Here is a 19630-nt window from a genome sequence, read left to right on the forward strand (position 1 = left end):
GTCCTGCCCGGCCCCTTGAAGTCCGGAGAGGACGGGAGGAAGACCGGAGGACGCGGCGGGGGACGGGGGGAGTGCTGGGGACCGGCCCCGGTACTTACCTCGTCCCCGAAGACCCGGATCCTGGCGATGAAGATGGCGGCGGCGGCGACAGGTGAGTATATCTTCAGCCGCGGTCGGGCCCTTTACAGCAATGCACGTCGCCGTAAAGCGACATGCATTGCTGTATTGGGACCCTGTAAACTACAACTCCCAGCATGCCCAGACAGCCCTTGGCATCTGGGCATGCTGGGAGTTGCAGTTTTGCAACATCTGGAGGTCCACAGTTTGGAGACCACTGTGCCCTTCCAGATGTTGCAAAACTACACATCCTCAGCATGCCCTTACTGTCCAGGCATGCTGGGAGTTGTAGTTCTGTAACATCTGGCCCTTCAGATGTTGCAGAACTACAACTCCCAGCATGCCTGGACAGTTTTGGCATACTGGGAGTTCTAGTTTTGCAACATCTGGAAGGGCACAGATTGGGAACCACTGTATTAGTGGTCTGCAAACTGTAGTCCTCCAGATGTTGCAAAACTACAACTCCCAGCATGCTGGGAGTTGTAGTTTGTCAACATCTGGCTCTAAAGATGTTGCCGAACTACTACTCCCAGCATGCCTGAGAATGCTGGGAGTTGTGGTTTTGCAACAACTGGAGGCACACTGGTTGGGAAACATTGTCTGTTTCCTAACTCAGTGTTTCCCAACCCGTGTGCCTCCAGCTGTTGCAAAACTATAACTACCAGCATGCACTGATAAACTGTGCATGCTGGGAGTTGTAGTTTTGTAACAGCTGGAGGTCCCCCCCCCCTGTGAATGTACAGGGTACATTCACATGGGCAGGGGGCTTACAGTGAGTATCAGGCTGCAAGTTTGCGATGCAGCAAATTTTGTGCGGCAGCTCAAACTCGCAGCGGGAACTCGCTGTAACCCCCCGCCCGTGTGACTGTACCCTAAAAACACTACACGACACTACCACAAAATAAAATAAAAAGTAAAAAACACTTCATATACACATACCCCTACACAGCCCCCCTCCCCTCCCAATAAAAATGAAAAACGTCCGGTACGCCACTGTTTCCAAAATGGAGCCTCCAGCTGTTGCAAAACAACAACTCCCAGTATTGCTGGACAGCCGTTGACTTTCCAAGCATGCTGGGAGTTTTGCAACAGCTGGAGGCACCCTGTTTGGGAATCACTGGCGTAGAATACCCCTATGTCCACCCCTATGCATTCCCTAATTCAGGCCTCAAATGCGAATGGCGCTCTCACTTTGGAGCCCTGTCGTATTTCAAGGCAACAGTTTAGGGCCACATATGGGGTATCGCCGTACTCGGGAGAAATTGTGTTACAAATTTTGGGGGGATTTTTCTCCTTTAACCCCTTATGAAAAGGTGAAGTTGGGGTCTACAACAGCGTGTTAGTGTAAAAAAATAAATTTTTTACACTAACACGCTGGTGTTGCCCTTTACTTTTCATTTTGACAAGAGGTAAAAGGGGAAAAAAGCCCCCCAAAATTTGTAATGCAATTTCTCCCGAGTACGGAGATACCCCATAAGTGGGCGCAAACTGCTCTGGGGGTGCACAACAAGGCCCAGAAGGGAGAGTGCACCATGTACATTTGAGGTGATTTGCACAGGGGTGGCTGATTGTTACAGCGGTTTTGACAAACGCAAAAAAAACAAAACCCCACATGTGACCCCATTTCGGAAACTACACCCCTCACGGAATATAATGAGGGGTGAAGTGAGAATTTACACCCCACAGGTGTCTGACAGATCTTTGGAAGAGTGGGCTGTGCAAATAAAAAATTTTGTACAGCCCACTGTTCCAAAGTTCTGACAGACACCAGTGGGGGGTAAAGGCTCACTGTACACCTTGTTACGTTCCTCAAGGGGTCTAGTTTCCAAAATGGTATGCCATGTGGGGGTTATTTTGCTGTCCTGGCACCATAGGGGCTTCCTAAATGCGACATGCCCCCCGAGCAAAATTTGCTCTCCAAAAGCCAAATATGACTCCTTCTCTTCTGAGCATTGTAGTTCGCCCGTAGTGCACTTCAGGTCCACTTATGGGGTACCTTCATACTCAGAAGAGATGGGGTTACAAATTTTGGGGGGTATTTTCTGCTATTAACCCTTGCAAAAATGTGAAATTTGGGGGGGAAACACACATTTTAGTGAAAAAAAAAATTTTTTTTTTTACATATGCAAAAGTCGTGAAACCCCTGTAGGGTATTAAGGCTCACTTTATTCCTTGTTACGTTCCTCAAGGGGTCTAGTTTCCAAAATGGTATGCCATGTGAGGTTTTTTTTGCTGTTGTGGCACCATAGGGGCTTCCTAAATGCGACATGCCCCCCGACCAAAATTTGCTCTCCAAAAGCCAAATATGACTCCTTCTCTTCTGAGCATTGTAGTTCGCCTGTAGTGCACTTCAGGTCCACTTATGGGGTACCTCCATACTCAGAAGAGATGGGGTTACAAATTTTGGGGGGTATTTTCTGCTATTAACCCTTGCAAAAATGTGAAATTTGGGGGGAAACACACATTTTAGTGAAAATTTATATATTTTTTTTACATATGCAAAAGTCGTGAAACACCTGTGGGGTATTAAGGTTCACTTTACCCCTTGTTACGTTTCCCAAGGGGTCTAGTTTCCAAAATGGTATGCCATGTGGGGATTTTTTGCTGTTCTGGTACCATAGGGGCTTCCTAAATGCAACATGCCCCCCAAAAACCATTTCAGAAAAACGTACTCTCCAAAATTCCCTTGTCGCTCCTTCGCTTCTGAGCCCTCTACTGCGCCCGCCGAACACTTTACATAGACATATGAGGTATGTGCTTACTCGAGAGAAATTGGGCTAAAAATATAAGTATAAATTTTCTCTTTTTACCCCTTGTAAAAATTCAAAAATTGGGTCTACAAGAACATGCGAGTGTAAAAAATGAAGATGGTGAATTTTCTCCTTCACTTTGCTGCTATTCCTGTGAAACACCTTAAGGGTTAAAACGCTGACTGAATGTCATTTTGAATACTTTGGGGGGTGCAGTTTTTATAATGGGGTCATTTGTGGGGTATTTCTAATATGAAGACCCTTCAAATCCACTTCAAACCTGAACTGGTCCCTGAAAAATAGTGAGTTTGAAAATTTTGTGAAAAATTGGAAAATTGCTGCTGAACTTTGAAGCCCTCTGGTGTCTTCCAAAAGTAAAAACTCATAAATTTTATGATGCAAACATAAAGTAGACATATTGTATTTGTGAATAAATTTTTTTTTTATTTGGAATATCCATTTTCTTTACAAGCAGAGAGCTTCAAAGTTCGAAAAATGCAAAATTTTCAATTTTTTCAGCAAATTTTGACATTTTTCACTATGATACGATGCAAGTATCGACAAAATTTTACCAATAACATAAAGTAGAATATGTCACGAAAAAACAATCTCGGAATCAGAATGATAGGTAAAAGCATTCCAGAGTTATTAATGTTTAAAGTGACAGTGGTCAGATGTTCAAAAAACGCTCCGGTCCTAAGGTGTAAAATGGCCTGGTCCTTAAGGGGTTAAAATCTGTTTCCTTTGTGCAGTTACGACTTACCCTGTAAAACTGTCCATATGGCACACTTTCTTTCCACTTGCGGAAGTGACAGCTGTTAAAATCCAACAGGCTGTTGCAGTCTACGGTTTTGAAGTAAACTTTGTTGATAATTCTGGATTTTTCCGATGTGAGTGTAAGGTCCAAATATTCGGTCTTGTCCGGTGTGCCTATGACAAGTTTACAATCTCACTCCCGATATCCTGACATTTTGCCAGGAGGAGTAACCAATGGAACAGACTACAAGCATGTGAAACAATCACTTTTGGTCTGTATATAGACATATTGACATTGCACTACGCACACACCACGGACTGGTGCACATTGTGTTTTTAGGCACATCTACTGTGGTAACAGCACTGTATTGATTTATCCACCTTGTATATAGGATCTCAATACCTGTTGTAGGAACCATCTTCGGTCCTCAAACATCAGTAACAAAACCACAGCATTTACACCTGTTGGTGTTCTGCAATTTTGTATCACTCTATCATATACGGTTTTATCAACTGCTTCCATCAACTGTTCTGCTATTTATTGTTCTGGTAATAACTGTTTTAGTATATACTATTACAAACGTTTATCCTCTGTACTATATCTAGGATACAATTGTGACACCAAACACAGCACACATATCCCAACACACACCGTACAGCCAACGCCATGGATTATTGCATAAACCGCCTGAGTGAAAGGGAAAAACTCATAGAACAGTCACTCAAACATATGGACAACACCCAACATACCACCTATACCCACATAGGACCCGAGATGACTACACCCACAATCGACCTACCACAGACTTTCCTTAATCTGGAGAGACTTCTCAGGAGCGAAATTCAACATCATCTAGACCTCAATTTATGCAGATATACATACAAGAAAACATTGTCCCTAGAGGCCTGCGACTCCGCCCAGAGGCGGCATTTAAGAATGACAATCAATTTGTCAAAAAATGGGAAGATCAGATGCATGAATTCTCCCTAAAAATGATGCAAACTCTATGTGAGAAAAGAGAGGAACTCTGCACAAACTTAGATGAAAAAATCACGGAATTGACCAATACCCTGAACATGCATAGAAACAATCGAGACTTCACACGGATGGATAAGCTCCTGACGATCAGGATCCTCAACCAAGAGAAGGATACTCTGGAGAAAAAAAAACAGAAACTCAATAGGGACAAAAATGACTACCTCACGGATAACATCAAATTCTGGAAGAAAATGAGGACAGAGGAACCTGAAAAGTGGACAACATGCCCAGGGAGCTACAGAAAAATATCCCTAGGACCCCTGGAATACCAAGATACACTCCTAAAAGAAGAAAAAACACACCCACTAGATACTCCAAAGGAAATACTAAACAACCGAATGGACGTTTTTTTTTCTTAACACCAACTTCAGAAAACCGAGAGAACAACCCAATACAGGAGCGACCCTGCAGAGGAACAAGGACAGAAAGGAACACAGGACTCCGGACAAAGGAACATCTGATCTGGAAATAACAACAGACACTCAAGATCGAAACAATCTGGAAGAGAACATGCTAAAAGAGTACCCTCTTTTAAAGCAAAAAACTCCTCTCTACTCAGGGCACCCCGGGAAGAAAGAAAGTATTATCTTCTCCCAATCAAAACATACAGAATAAGGACACTATTCCCGAGGTCCAAGAGACCTCTGCCACCCAGTACCTCAATTATGCAGTTGGAATACTGGCGGTAGAACCACAGGACGAACCACAAGACTTCGAAATCCTAATGCAACAAGCACGAGAACTATCCTCACTGGCACTACCAGCCACATCATTTGGAGAGAAGAATCATGAAACACCTCTTAATGTCATTACACCACAAGATGAAGAAACAGAAACGTGGAGAAAATCCCAGGGGAACCATCAAAAAGGGTCTCAAGAAGAGAGAGGGAACAATGATGAACCAATTACACCCACAAGCGAAAACAGAGGTTTACCGGCTTTTTTAGAATTACCCAAAGTCCTAACCCCAATTCCGATATACCGAGGCAGAACCGAGACCCTAACCACATTAATCACAGAATATTACAGCCCAGCAAGAATGAAAAGGAAACTATCAGAAGAAGGACAAAAAGAGGATGTCGGGGGGGAAAAGGAAAAAAACGAACACGAGATCCAACGGAAAAAGAACAAAAAACTTTGATAAAAATATTCAACCTTTCCAGTCACATAATATCTGAAACAGAGAGGGAAGTCCTTAACAAAGGACTATCTTTCTGTCCGACTAAAAAGATCGATGAATTTAAACTATTTGTCGACCTGAATAAATTCATCAGGAAACTCACACTAAGTAGGCATTTCAGTCTCATCGAGAATAGAAAATGCGAAATAACCAGCAACACCAAGGACAAAGAAATACATGTACTGGATCCACCAGCCATACCTAGTGGTTTGAAACCAAAATCATCTTTTTATCCAACCTACCACAAAGGTGAATTCATTGAGACCTTCTATACCCTAGTAGCAGACAAATTCCGAACTATAAACAAAAAATGCAACATTAAACACAATCTTACTAAAAAACAAAAAGACACCATGAGAGGACTAGTAGAGAACACAAACATCACCATCCGAAATGCGGACAAAGGAGGGGGAATAGTGATTCAGGACCGTCCCACATATCTCATGGAGGCCTTCAATATCATATTGGATCCTAACTACTACAGAGAACTCGCCACAGATCCCACCACTATATTTCTGAAGAAATGCAACGATCTAGTAGACCACGCCTACGAACAAGGAATTCTAAATAAAAAAAATTCTAAATATGAAAAATCCCCGCACCCCAGTGTTCTACCATCTGCCCAAACTGCACAAAGATCCAGTAAATCCCCCAGGATGTCCGATCATCTCCGGGGTAAATTCTATTACAAGTAACCTTTCAAATTACGTTGACATTATGTTACAGAAATATGTAACCAACCTTCCTTCATACCTAAAAGATACACCTACCCTTATAAGTCTCCTGGAACCAATAACATGGAAACAAAACTACAAATGGGCCACACTAGACGTATCCGCCTTATATCCAAACATACCACATCAACGAGGATTGGAAGTGATTACATCTGTATTGGTTAAGGACAGTTCCATGCCATCGGAACAGAAAACGTTCATTATAGACAGTATCTCCTTCATCCTCTCACACAACTACTTTGAGTTTGAACAGAGGATATTCCTACAGACCACTGGAACTGCGATGGGGACGCGTTTCGCACCTTCATTCGCAAATCTCTATATGGGAGATTTCGAAGAGAAATACGTATACACCAAACACAGATGGAGCAACAACATAATATTCTACAGGAGATATATAGATGATTTGATATTTATTTGGAATGAAACGGAAGAACAATTCCACCAGTTCACCAACCACCTCAACTGCAATGATTATAACCTGAAACTCACAGGTACCTGCACACCGGACAAGACCGAATATTTGGACCTTACACTCACATCGGAAAAATCCAGAATTATCAACAAAGTTTACTTCAAAACAGTAGACTGCAACAGCCTGTTGGATTTTAACAGCTGTCACTTCCGCAAGTGGAAAGAAAGTGTGCCATATGGACAGTTTTACAGGGTAAGTCGTAACTGCACAAAGGAAACAGATTTTAAAAATCAAAGTAAAGTCATAGAAAAAAGACTCCAGGAGAAGGGGTACCCCCCAAAAATTGTGAAAGCAGCATATCAGAAAGCAGTAACGTCTCGGACAAATGTCACTTTACACAAGAAAAGAAAAAAGGATGAGACAGACTTTAAGTTCAACTTCATAACCGATTATTCTGCAGGTTTTAAGACCATTGGGGCTATCATCCAAGATCATTGGAAGATTCTCCAACATGACCCGATTTTAAGAAAAATCATTCCAGAAAAACCTGGATTCACGTATAGGAGAGCACCGACCATTAAAAATAACATCGCACCCAGCAAATTAAAAAAGAGGAAAAAAGGAGAGGGCAACAAGAATCCCGAACCAAATAGAGGTTGTTTCAAATGTAAGAACAAATCATGCAAACTATGTGCAAATATGAAAGATAAGATAACAACCTTTTCCAGTAACCAAACAGGTGAAACATTTTCTATAAAGACACATAGATTGTGGATCCACTCATGTTATTTACCTAATAGAATGCACTTGCCAACTACAATATATTGTCCGTACATCACAAACCCTCAGGAACAGATTCAACGGACACAGGTATAACGTTATCCACAAATACCTGAAACACAGTGTATCGAGACATGCTCTAGAAGCACACAACAGTGAATTCAGGGATTTTTCAGTGACAGCCCTGGAACAAATCCCGGAGGATTCTACAGACCGTTTTAATAACTTGTGTAAGAGGGAATCATTCTGGATTTTCAGGATGAATACACTTCAGCCACTGGGTCTTAATGAATGTCTAGAAAATGTCTGAAGTCATACATATACATTCAGCCATTAAGTTCATTTACACATACAATACATCTATATACGATCAGATATACCATTTCACCCCATTTTACACATTTGTTCCATGGCAATGATTTGTGTATATGTATGTATGTGTGTATGTGTGTGTGTATATATATATATATATATATATATATATATATATGTATATATATATATATATATGTGATATATACACCACGCTCCCGCTAACACATTCTTTGTCCAATAACACAACATGCTTCAGATAAGAGACTATGCTCCTTATACCCATTCCCAAACATTCTTTTTCAAACCACTCCATTACCACCATACACCCATTCGTCCTCCCATTCATAAATTCACATACTTACTACCAACAAGCCCTAAGCAAGGGACCACGCTCGCGCACTATAGTGTTGTCAGCGCTGTGCGCAAGCGCAGTGCCCATAGGAACTATCCGAGCCCCATCTACGCTCACGGACTAAATTGTCAATGGAATTGTGCGCACGCGCAGTATCTATAACACCTGCTGAAGTCCCATCCATGTCGGCAATGCGCAAGCGCCACGCATATACACACTGACAAACTCCACGGACACATTAACTGGTTATGTCCCGTTTTCTCTCGGCCATACCCCGAGGCGGGACGTGACATGGCATCACTGTACAAACACCGCTACACCACTCCACTAGCGTCTAGTAACAGCCGATAATACACTACCACTGCCGTTATCCCAGTGTACAATCACACACAAACTCTGACCAGCTAAGGCTCGTTTATTCTCTCTTTTGGTTTTATGTAAAATTTCTTTACATTTTAGAAACGCATTGAGCCAACAATCGTATTTTAGCATGTTGAGATTCAGTTTTAATATCATATGTTTTTGTTTACTACCTGTGCCTACACACTTGGAGAGCGCCGGCCACGTCACTTTACAGCGCTGTTCACACGGGGCGGTCCGATCCCAGTCGCGTTTTTTTTCATTTAAATAGCACCTGTATGTTAATGTTGTTAGAAGCCTATGTTTTATTGAGAAAGAGGTAGGAACCTCGAAACGCGTCTAATATCTGGCAAAATAAAAGAACCTTTTACCCAACTGGACATCTGAGCATTACTGCGGCATGCGCCAACGGATCCCGGCTTTTTCTTCCGTCCATTTGAAACTTTAAAAATGCAGGAGCCGCCAGGAGGTAGCGCACGCAGAGACGTCACTGACGTCCTGTGCGTGCGCCCATAGCAACAGCAGAGCGGAGCAGCGAGGAGGACGACGCGCGCATGGTAAGTTACCTGTATGTACGTCCTCTTCAGTGCTCCGACCACCGCTCCTCCGGTCCCGGTGGTCGGAACACTGAAGTGGGGCAGTACACAGGCATACAGCCTCCAACCATACACTGTATATGGCTGAAGGCTGCTGTCTGTGGGGGAACTATACTGCACACATAATGTGGGGGGAACTATGCTGCACACATAATGTGGGGGGAACTATACTGCGTCCCTAATGTGGGGGGAACTATACTGCCCCCCTAATGTGGGGGGGGGGGGGGGACTATACTGCGCCCCTAATGTGGGGGGAACTGTGCTGCCAATCTAATGTGGGGGAACTATAAGCTATCAATTAAAAAAAAAAACAAGTTTGTATGATTGAACTCTGTTGTTGCTTTCTTCTTTTAATAGAGATGTTAATTAGTTATGGCAACTGCATGAGTTGTTTTTTCTAAACTTAAACCTCAGTATTCTGATTTACTTGCTGTGCTGGCACTTTGAGGGGGAAAAAAAGTTGGCGTGTATTACAGTTTGGGCACTCGGGCTCAAAAAAAGGTTCGCCATCACTGTTCTATAGCATAGACCATGCCCTCTATAGTGCTGAGCACATTCTATAAAGCTTGGCACAAAGCATGCCCTCTGTAGTACCCATCATAAGTTCTGTAGCCCACCATTTCTTTCAAAGTGGTCCAGACCAGTAACCAGTGGCTGTGGCTGCCATTACAGTTTTTTTTTCATGTACACCCTGGGGAACTGCTATGTACCCCTGGGGGTACTTATACCCCAGGTTGAGAACCACTGTACTATAGCACTACCCATGCCCTCTATAGCGCTGATCATGCCCCCTATAGAACAAAAGCTATTGCTCATTTCTGACTCTTCCAATAATAGAATAAGAATTGTTCAGTTTTGGCACACAACAAAATGACACATTTCATTAAAGGGGTACTCCGGTGAAAACCTTTTTTCTTTGAAATCAACTGGTGGCAGAAAGTTAAACATATTTGTATATTACTTCTATTAAAAAATCTTAATCCTTCCTGTACTTATTAGCTGCTGAATACTACAGAGGAAATTCTTTTCTTTTTGGAATGCTCTCTGATGACATCACGACCACAGTTCTTTCTGCTGACGTTATTATAATAATAATAACTCTTTATTTATTGTTGTCCTTAGTGGGATTTGAACCCAAGTCCCCAGCACTGCAAGGCAGCAGTGCTAACCACTGAGCCACCATGCTGCCCTTAGCATACATCCGTTATGCATGGTTGCTAAAATGGACAGAGATGTCAGCAGAGAGCACTGTGCTCGTGATGTCATCAGTGTTCCAAAAAGAAAGAAATTAGCATTCAGCAGCTAATAAGTACTGGAAGGATTAAGGTTTTTTAATAGAAGTAATTTACAAATATGTTTAACTTTCTGCCACCAGTTGATTTAAAAGAAAAAAGGTTTTCACCGGAGTACCCCTTTAAATCAACCATGGGACAGGTTAGAATGGGCACCAAGCTGAAATGGGCAGCCGTATGGTGCTGCTTAAAGGGATAATCCATTTTTAATCCATAAAGCTTAGACTTTGTGCTAGGAAAGTTCTGTAACATTCTATCAATGTGTGGTTCTTATCTTTCATTGTAAGGACCCATACTTGGGTTTGTTTGTTTCTTTTTAATCCGTAAGATAACAATCCGTGCACCCGTGTTATCATCACATGACTAGGATAGATTTTCACGCTCTAAATTGCTGTTTCCCAACCAGGGAGCCTCCAGCTGTTGCAAAACTACAACTCCCAGCATGCCCGGACAGCCAACGGCTGTCCGGGCATGCTGGGAGTTGTAGTTTTGCAACAGCTGGAGGTGCCCTGGTTTGGAAACACAGCTCTAAATGTTATGGTGAATGTTACTGAACTGTCAGGATATTGTACAGTGAGGGGCTTGTGCACCTACTGCAGCTGTGTGCAACAAAGTTACACTATTATGTGCACAAGTCTCTAGTGCAACAATTACACAACACAAAATGAACAATGTAGGAATTTAGATTTTATTTATAAGTAGCAAAAAAAAAAAAAAAAAGCCAAAACACAATGGCCCTGATTTACTACTGTGAACCCGTGTGGGGTAGTGCGCAAAAATATACCCATAAATCCAAAAAGGCATAGCCATTTGGAAACCCAAAATATTTACTATTGAACTGATCCCGACCTGTGTATGTCCCAATAGTAAATGGTGGAATCGTATAAGTCTACGGTTATGTTTACACAGAAGAAATTCCGCATAGCTGCGTGAATTCCTTGGCCACATTAATTTGCCCGAAATACACAATGCACGTAAAAAATGTGCCTGTACTCATTGCAAACATTAAAATTCCACACGAAATTCACACAAAATCATTTAGTGGAGGGGGAAAAAAAAAACCATGATTTCAATGGGTTTCCGCAGCCGAATGCCACAAAAATTTAAGAACTGACGGCGAAACGTCCGCGGCGAAAATTCTGTTGTGTGGTTGGGACTGCAGAATCCCTTTGAAGTCAATAGGCTTAAAACATTCTGCCTAAACATTCTACATTAAAGCAGAGTAAGGCTAGGTTCCGACAGAAATTCTGTTTTATAATTTCCGTCCAAAATTCTGCTTGCTAAAAAGTACATGCGAGTCACCTGTTCATACTTAGGATTTTTTTACTCGGAATTTGTGTGTCTAATCTCCGCTCATCATTTCCGTTTGGAATATCGGCAGATTGCTCGTGGAAATGACAAAATTACGCATGAAACTGAAAAACTCCTTTGGAGGCGGAAAATAGTCGCGGAAAATTCTGCAGGCAGACAGTCGGAAATTCCATAGTCTGAACCTAGCCTTAGGCTTCTTTCACACTATAGAATCTCAGCCTGGAGATATTTCCAGCGCTTTGACAGCTCAGAAGTGCACAGTCTCCATAGATGGCGATACATTTGCGAGCCGATTCCGCTGAAAGACTGAACTTGTTCATTATTGGCAGCTCTATGCGCTTACATTCTAGGAGGCAAGCAGATGGACTGATAGTTTTCAGGTAAACGTTTTTATGTTTTAGTTTGGGATCACACGGGAGCACATCTGCAGCATATTTGATGCTGTGGATGTGCTGCTAGCAGTCAGATAGTGATGGCAAAGAGAACTCCCTGCTTCTGCCATCGCTGTGTGTGCGGAAATCTTGCCGGCAGTCACGAGCAGACACAAACTGCTACGGTAGCACCAGGGAGTTCTCTTTGCCGTCGCTATCTGACTGTGGTCAGCACATCCACAGCATCAAATATGTTGCGGATGCGCTCCTGTGTGATTGCTCACACACACAATCCAAAAATACAGCAGTGGGAATACAATGAAAAGGGGAAAAAAAAGTAACCATGGTATACCACGGTTTTAGGTCCGGTCAGAAAACCGCATACGGGGCAAATATGTGCCATCCGGAGTCACCGGTTGACTCCGGTCGGCTCATTGAAATGCATTAGATATGGGCCGGGTCCGGGAGCGCCGGGTTTTCGCTCCCCCAACCGAATCCGGCACCTATACAGCAAAAACGTAATGTGAACCCACCCTTAGTCTCATGTGCATAAAGGCAAATAATAAAGCTGTCAAGGGGCATTAATGACATGCAAAGGATAAGAGGGTTATAATGGGTAAAAGACTGCAAACCAACCCGCTACATTGAGGAAGCACAATTGGGTCCATAAATGGCGTATGACGCATCTGTGTGCTGGTTCAGCAGTATGAATATCTGTCAAAAACCGCCGGATTTTAAAATCCTTTTCGCGTGCAGGACTTCCTTCAAGGCTTCCCATTGAAGCTGTAAGGTCGTCTCATTTGCGTAGTCCAGGAAAATATGAGAAATTGCGGTCTTAAAGGGGTACCCCAGTGGGAAATTTTTTTTTAATCAACTGGTGCCAGAAAGTTAAACAGATTTGTAAATTACTTCTATTAAAAAATCTTAATCCTTCCAATACTTATTAGCTGCTGAATACTACAGAGGAAATTATTTTCTTTTTGGAACACAGAACTCTCTGCTGACACCATTTTAAGAACTGTCCAGAGTAGGAGAAAATCCCCATAGAAAACACATGCTGCTCTGGACAGTTCCTAAAATGGACAGAGATGTCAGCAGAGAGCACTCTGGTCATGATGTCAGCAGAGAGCACTGTGTTCCAAAAAGAAAAGAATTTCCTCTGTAGTATTCAGCAGCTAAAAAGTACCGGAAGGATAAAGATTTTTTAATAGAGGTAATTTACAAATCTGTTTAACTTTCTGGCACCAGTTGATAAAAAAAATAAAAATAAAAAAATAAAGAAAATTCCACCGGAGTACCCATTTAAATAAAATGCTAGTTAACAATGAGCCCCAAAAAGGTCCAAGAGAGACAGGAAGGAATCTATCTTATCATTCTGATCTCCTTAATCCTAGCATAAAGTTCCAGACGAGAAGGTGGAGCAGGTTGTTTCCATGCCCGAGGTAGAAGTGATTTGGCAGCCAAAGTAATAAAGAGAAGTCATTTCGGAGAAACATTAAAGTAAATAAACAGGGTCTAGAGGAATATAAAAGGTTAAATAAGGACTCCTATAAAGGGCGCACATCAGACCATTAGGGGACAATCAAAATGAAAAATCCAAAATATATGGTAGATGGTACATCAACAATGGGGAGATATTAAAGGGGTACTCCAGTGGAAAATATTTTCTTTTTAAATCAACTGGTGCCAGAAAGTTAAACAGATTTGTAAATTTCTTATATTAAAAAATCTTTACCCTTCCAGTACTTATTAGCAGCTGTATGCTACAGAGGAAATTCTTTTCTTTTTTTTAATTTCTTTTTTGTCATGTCCACAGTGCTCTCTGCTGACACCTGATTCCCGTACCTGGAACTGTCCAGAGCAGGAGAAAATCCCCATAGCAAACCTATGCTGCACTGGACAGTTCCTGACATGGACAGAGGTGTCAGCAGAGAGCACTGTGTACAACACAAAAAAGAAATTCAAAAAGAAAATTTCCTCTGTAGAATACAGCTGCTAAGTACTGAAAGGATTGAGATTTTTAAATAGAAGTAATTTACAAATCTGTTTAACTTCCTGGCACCAGTTCATTTATAAAAAGGGAGTGCAGTAGAGCTGGAGTTTAATACCAGGGTGTTAATTCAGCAGACCAACCTGTGCATCTGCTAACCATCCTCCCTGGAAGTGCACAAGAAAAAGGATGAAGCCAGCACAGACAACATAAAAATTGTACAAAAATTGGATGATAATTTCAGTGCAAGTCAATGCGCAAAATAAAAACATGCAGCGTACGCAATTTTGCATGTGCTCACCGGTTCATAAATCCCCCCCGTGTGAACATGACATCAGACAACTGGCCTAAACAGAGAAAGCCCAACTTATAAACAAGCTAATATTGAAGTACATACCAGTCATGTATGTAACATATGCCACACAAACTGAACAGATGTATCCAACATATAAAATATCGCTTATTTATATGTAGCTAAATATTTAAAGCAGAAATGTGGCCAACCCCCCAAAATATGAGGATATTGCAATATTATCTTAGGGTGCCCTGATCACACAACTTTTTACAGCTTCTCCATACGTCCTCCCGCTTCTGAGAAATGGGGGTTTATATTGAATGACAGTTCAGAAAATCAGTCAGATGGGCGGAAACTTAATAAAAGGAGTGAGGGGCGGGATTATACAGTCAGGGGGTGTGCATGTTGTACATTGAAGGGCATATATGCCTAATACACACCCCCTGACTGTATAATCCCACCCATCACCTGATCACTCCCTTTATTAAAATGAAGTTCACACCCATCTGACTAGACAGTATTTTGTCTGACTGATAATTCAGGGATTCAAACCCACAGATCTCTGGAACGAAGGGTGGATCATGAAATATTTTTGCTGGTCATTTTTTATGGAATGGTTACATGACCTCTTTATAAAACAATGATATAGCAGCTGATAAGTACTGGAAGGATTAAGATATTTTAATAGAAGTAATTTACAAATCTGTTTAACTTTCTGGCACCAAAAAAAAAAAAAAAAAAATTTCAGTGGAGTACCCTTTTAATACTAGGATCACATTTTCCGTGCAGACATTACCTTAGAGTCGTACTAATGTCTTTCTAGTTGATCACCATTTGCTTTCTGGGCACCCTTACATAGACACCATTATATGGGTCTCATGTCTCATGTTTTTTGTCCTTGACCCTTCCCCATTCCTCACCTAAAGAATGGGCATGGCGGCTGAATCCCAACCTGCTGGCTGATACAGTATGTTTGTCTGCTCTTAAAGGGGTACTCTGGTGAAAAACTTTTTTTTTTTTTTAAATCAACTGGTGCCAGAAAGTTAAACAGATTTGTAAATTACTTCTATTAAAACATCTTAATCCTTCCTGTACTTATTAGCTGCTGAATACTACAGTGGAAATTATTTTCCGTTTGAAACACAGAGCTGTCTGCTGACATCATGACCACAGTGCTCTCTGCTGACATCTCTGTCCATTTTTGGGAACTGTCCATGGTAAAAGGAGATCCCCATAGCAAACATATGCTGCTCTGGACAGTTCATAAAATGGACAGAGATGTCAGCAGAGAGCACTGTGCTCGTGATGTCAGCAGACAGCTCTGTGTTTCAAACGGAAAATAATTTCCTCTGTAGTATTCAGCAGCTAATAAGTACAGGAAGGAATAAGATTTTTTAATAGAAGTAATTTACAAATCTTGAAAGAACTCCGTCCGGCACCAAGGTATGAGGTAAAAAGGCTTGTCTTTATTTATTCCACAGCAGGATACATACAGATAAAGATGTCTGATGCGTTTCGCCCTGCAAAGGGCGAAACGCGTCAGAAATCTTTGTATGTATCCCGCTGTGGAATAAATAAAGACAAGCCTTTTTACCTCATACCTTGGTGCCGGACGGAGTTCTTTCAAGTATAAGGAGTTGCCGGAGGCAGTGCCGGCAGTCCGCAGCACAGGTGCAGGAGGTGTCCGGAGCTGGTGAGAGCGGTATCCATATTCCTTTAATTTACAAATCTGTTTAACTTTCTGGCACCAGTTGATTTAAAAAAAAAAAAAAAAAAAGTTTTTCACCGGAGTACCCCTTTAAAGACCGGTCTTTACATTTTGCAGAATGCAGAATTTCCGCTGTGGAATGTATGCTGCGGAAATTCTGCTGTGTGAATGGGACAGTATAATACAATTAAACATAATGGGTATTAACCCCTTAAGGACACAGCCTTGAGGACACAGGAAATTTTCACTTTTGTATTTTCATTTTTTCCTCCTCGCCTTCTAGAAGCCATAACGCTTTCATTTTTCCATCAACAGATCCATATGAGGCTTGTTTTCTGTGCTACCACTTTGTAATGATACCTTTTTTTTTATATTACCATAAAATCTACGGTGCAACCAAAAATGATCATTTATGGTGGGAAATTGATTTAAAAAAACTAACAATTTTAGAGGTTTTTGTTTTTACTCAGTGCAGTTTATGGTTAAACTGACATATTCTCTTTATTCTGTGGTTCCATATGACTAAAATAATATTCCGCACACAGTGATTATAAAGTATTTTTATTTTTTAATTAGTAAAATGGAAGAATGGAATTTTATTAAGGGAGGGGCTTATTCGTTTTTATAATCTTTTTTTTTTTTTTTTTTTAAACACTGTTACCAATCTTTAGATTGCAAATACTGATCGGTGCTATTCATAGGCATAGCACTGATCAGTGTTATCTGCGATCCACTTCTTAGGTCTGCTTGAAGCCATTTTGGCTGATCTGATCGTTATTTGAAGCAGATTCAAGCAAAATAAAAGTCAGAAAATACTCCTCATCAGGAACTTTTATTGTTTCAAGAATGGACATGTCAATTCTTCAAGCAAAAAATAATTCTTGTCAGGACCTACTATTGACGTCAATGGGGCTTTTATTCAACAAGGATTCCAAGCAGAATTTTCACATGGTAAAGCTGGGTTCACACTATGGAATTTCTGCTGGACCGGAATCTCCAAGCGGAATTTCAAAACTGAATTCTGCTCTAAAATACCGGTGCAGCAGCGTTTCATTGCTAACAATGGGATTACACTGCAGAGGTTTCGAGACCTGGGAAATCTTCTTAAAAAATTCTGCCTCAACATAAACTTCTGTTCACTGTTCTCAAAAGAAAGTTGCAACAGCACTCTAGGTCAAAAAATGGAGGCTCTTAGCGCACTTTTTGATCAAAATGTGTCCCCCCCCCCCCCATCCACCACGCGGAGGTGGCCTCATATCGGATGGGACCCTAACATGATAACTCACCTCTGCTGTGCATATAGCCTCTGACTGTGTGACATGTTGGATCATGTTGTTTTTACTTTGTAAGTTGGGGGGGTGTGGCACCCTCTTTAGCCATGCACCCCACCCCTCTCAGACTGGAGGTGGTTTAGTCAATGGCTGATCCAACATGTCACACAGTCAGAGGCTATATGCACAGCAGAGGTGAGTTATCATGTTAGGGTCCCATCCGATATGAGGCCACCTGCGCGTGGTGGATGGGGGGACACATTTTGATCAAAAAGTGCGCTAAGAGCCTCCATTTTTTTACCAAGAGTGCTGCTGCAACTTTCTTTTTTGTACATTGTGTATTTGCCACAGCAGCGGGCACCTGTGTACTAGGTTGTAGGGCTGGCTATTTTTCCTTCTGTTCACTGTTCTGGTGGATTTCCGCACAGGGACACAGTTTTCTGCTTTACAGCCCGCTCCCTCTCACTCCATCCCCGCTACTCTTAGGGGGATGGGGGCACAGTTTCTCTGCACATCTCCCCACCACTCAGACTGACTGTGGAGCGCAGCCAGAGGAACACTCTACAGCCTTACTCCCACCTGCCTGCACATCTATCACCTGCCCACGCCGCACATCACATCTACCATCCCTAACCCTTACAGTGAGGACATGCTGGGGGTTGTAGTCTTGCAGAAGCTAGTGGACGGATGGTGGATGTGCAGAGCGGGCAGGTGGGAGAAAGGCTGGGAGATGTGTATAGAAACTGTCCCCATTCCCCTGAGAGGGTAGAGGAGAAGGAGTGGGCTGTAAAGCAGAAAACGTTGTCCCTCTTCAGAAGGTCACATTCCACTACAGGGACACAGTTTTCTTTATTACACCGGCTATGGAGACGGCAATGTCTGTGCTGTCCTATCGCTGACGGATTCAGTTGGCGCTGCCTGCACACAGAATCACTGGCTGGATTTCGTCATCCAGAGACTATGCCGTGCCAACCTGGTCTAATTGTGCTTGAATCTGTTTTAAATGACTTGTGTGCCGGGGTTTTGCATGGAAAAGTAGAGTGAATTCAGGGAGGAAGTGCTGCTGTGTGAATGGACCCACGGTGTCATGTCTTAAGGACACCAGGCTCTGCCCAATACCATCCCTACAGTGAAGCATGGTGGGGGCAGCGTCATGCTCTGGGGGTGTACTTCAGTGGTTGGCACAGGGAAACTGGTCAGGGTTGAGGGGAAGCTGAATGGAGCAAAGTACATAGATATATTTTTTATAAAAATCTGATCCAGAGCGCTCTGAACTGTAGACTGGACTGGAGTGACTGAAAAATGGCTTCCACTGATGGTCCCCATCCATCCTGACAGAGCTGGAGAAGATCTGAAGAAGAATCCAGGAGTGTAAACCTTGTGGCTTCATCCCCAAGAAGACTGGAGACTGTAATCTCTGCCAAAGGAGCTTCAACTAAGTCCTGATGAAGGGGTCTGAATACTTATGGCACTGGAAGATTTTTAGTTTTTCCTTTTCAATAAATTAGGAAAGATTTCTAACCTTCTGTTCTCAATTTATCTTTCTAGGGTATAAAGTCCAGAATCGCGGGAGGGGGGGGGGGGGGGGGGGTTGTAGAGTTGTACTTTGGATTTTTATTTAGCCTGCAACATAACAATATGGGAAGTGGAATGTATGTAAGAGGCGGAGCACTGAACACACTTGGGTTGTACCTTTTTTATCATTTGCATTGGAGAACTATATTGACAGAGTTAACAAACCAATTACTGATACCATAGAACAAGTAAATGGAGAAGTTGGTACCATCACTATGTAATGTTCCTTCCTTTCTGCAGGTAATAATGTGGAAGGCATTGCTTCTTCTGTGCCACTTGCTTGTGGTGGGCCTGTTCTCCGATATCCATGCCTCATGTGATCTTCAGGCGATCACTGGTGATGATGCAGAGATATGTAGGTAAGTGGAAGACCTTTTTATTGTTGGTTAAAAAAAAAGTATGCATTTGTTTTTGAATGTACTG

The 19630-nt window shown here is 42.1% G+C and overlaps 1 protein-coding gene across 2 annotated transcripts in view; it reads left to right on the plus strand.

Annotated features, from left to right (window-relative positions):
* Nucleotides 1-19630, plus strand: part of PEBP4 (phosphatidylethanolamine binding protein 4) — a 106841-nt gene that overhangs the window by 4160 nt on the left and 83051 nt on the right. For both annotated transcript variants that reach the window (XM_056571044.1, XM_056571043.1), the window contains exon 2: nucleotides 19448-19566. In XM_056571044.1, the coding sequence (XP_056427019.1) occupies nucleotides 19454-19566 (113 nt within the window). In that variant the 5' untranslated portion in view covers nucleotides 19448-19453. The remainder of the gene's footprint in view (nucleotides 1-19447; nucleotides 19567-19630) is intronic.

Source organism: Hyla sarda, chromosome 4, assembly GCF_029499605.1.
Source record: "Hyla sarda isolate aHylSar1 chromosome 4, aHylSar1.hap1, whole genome shotgun sequence".
Taxonomy (NCBI): domain Eukaryota; kingdom Metazoa; phylum Chordata; class Amphibia; order Anura; family Hylidae; genus Hyla; species Hyla sarda.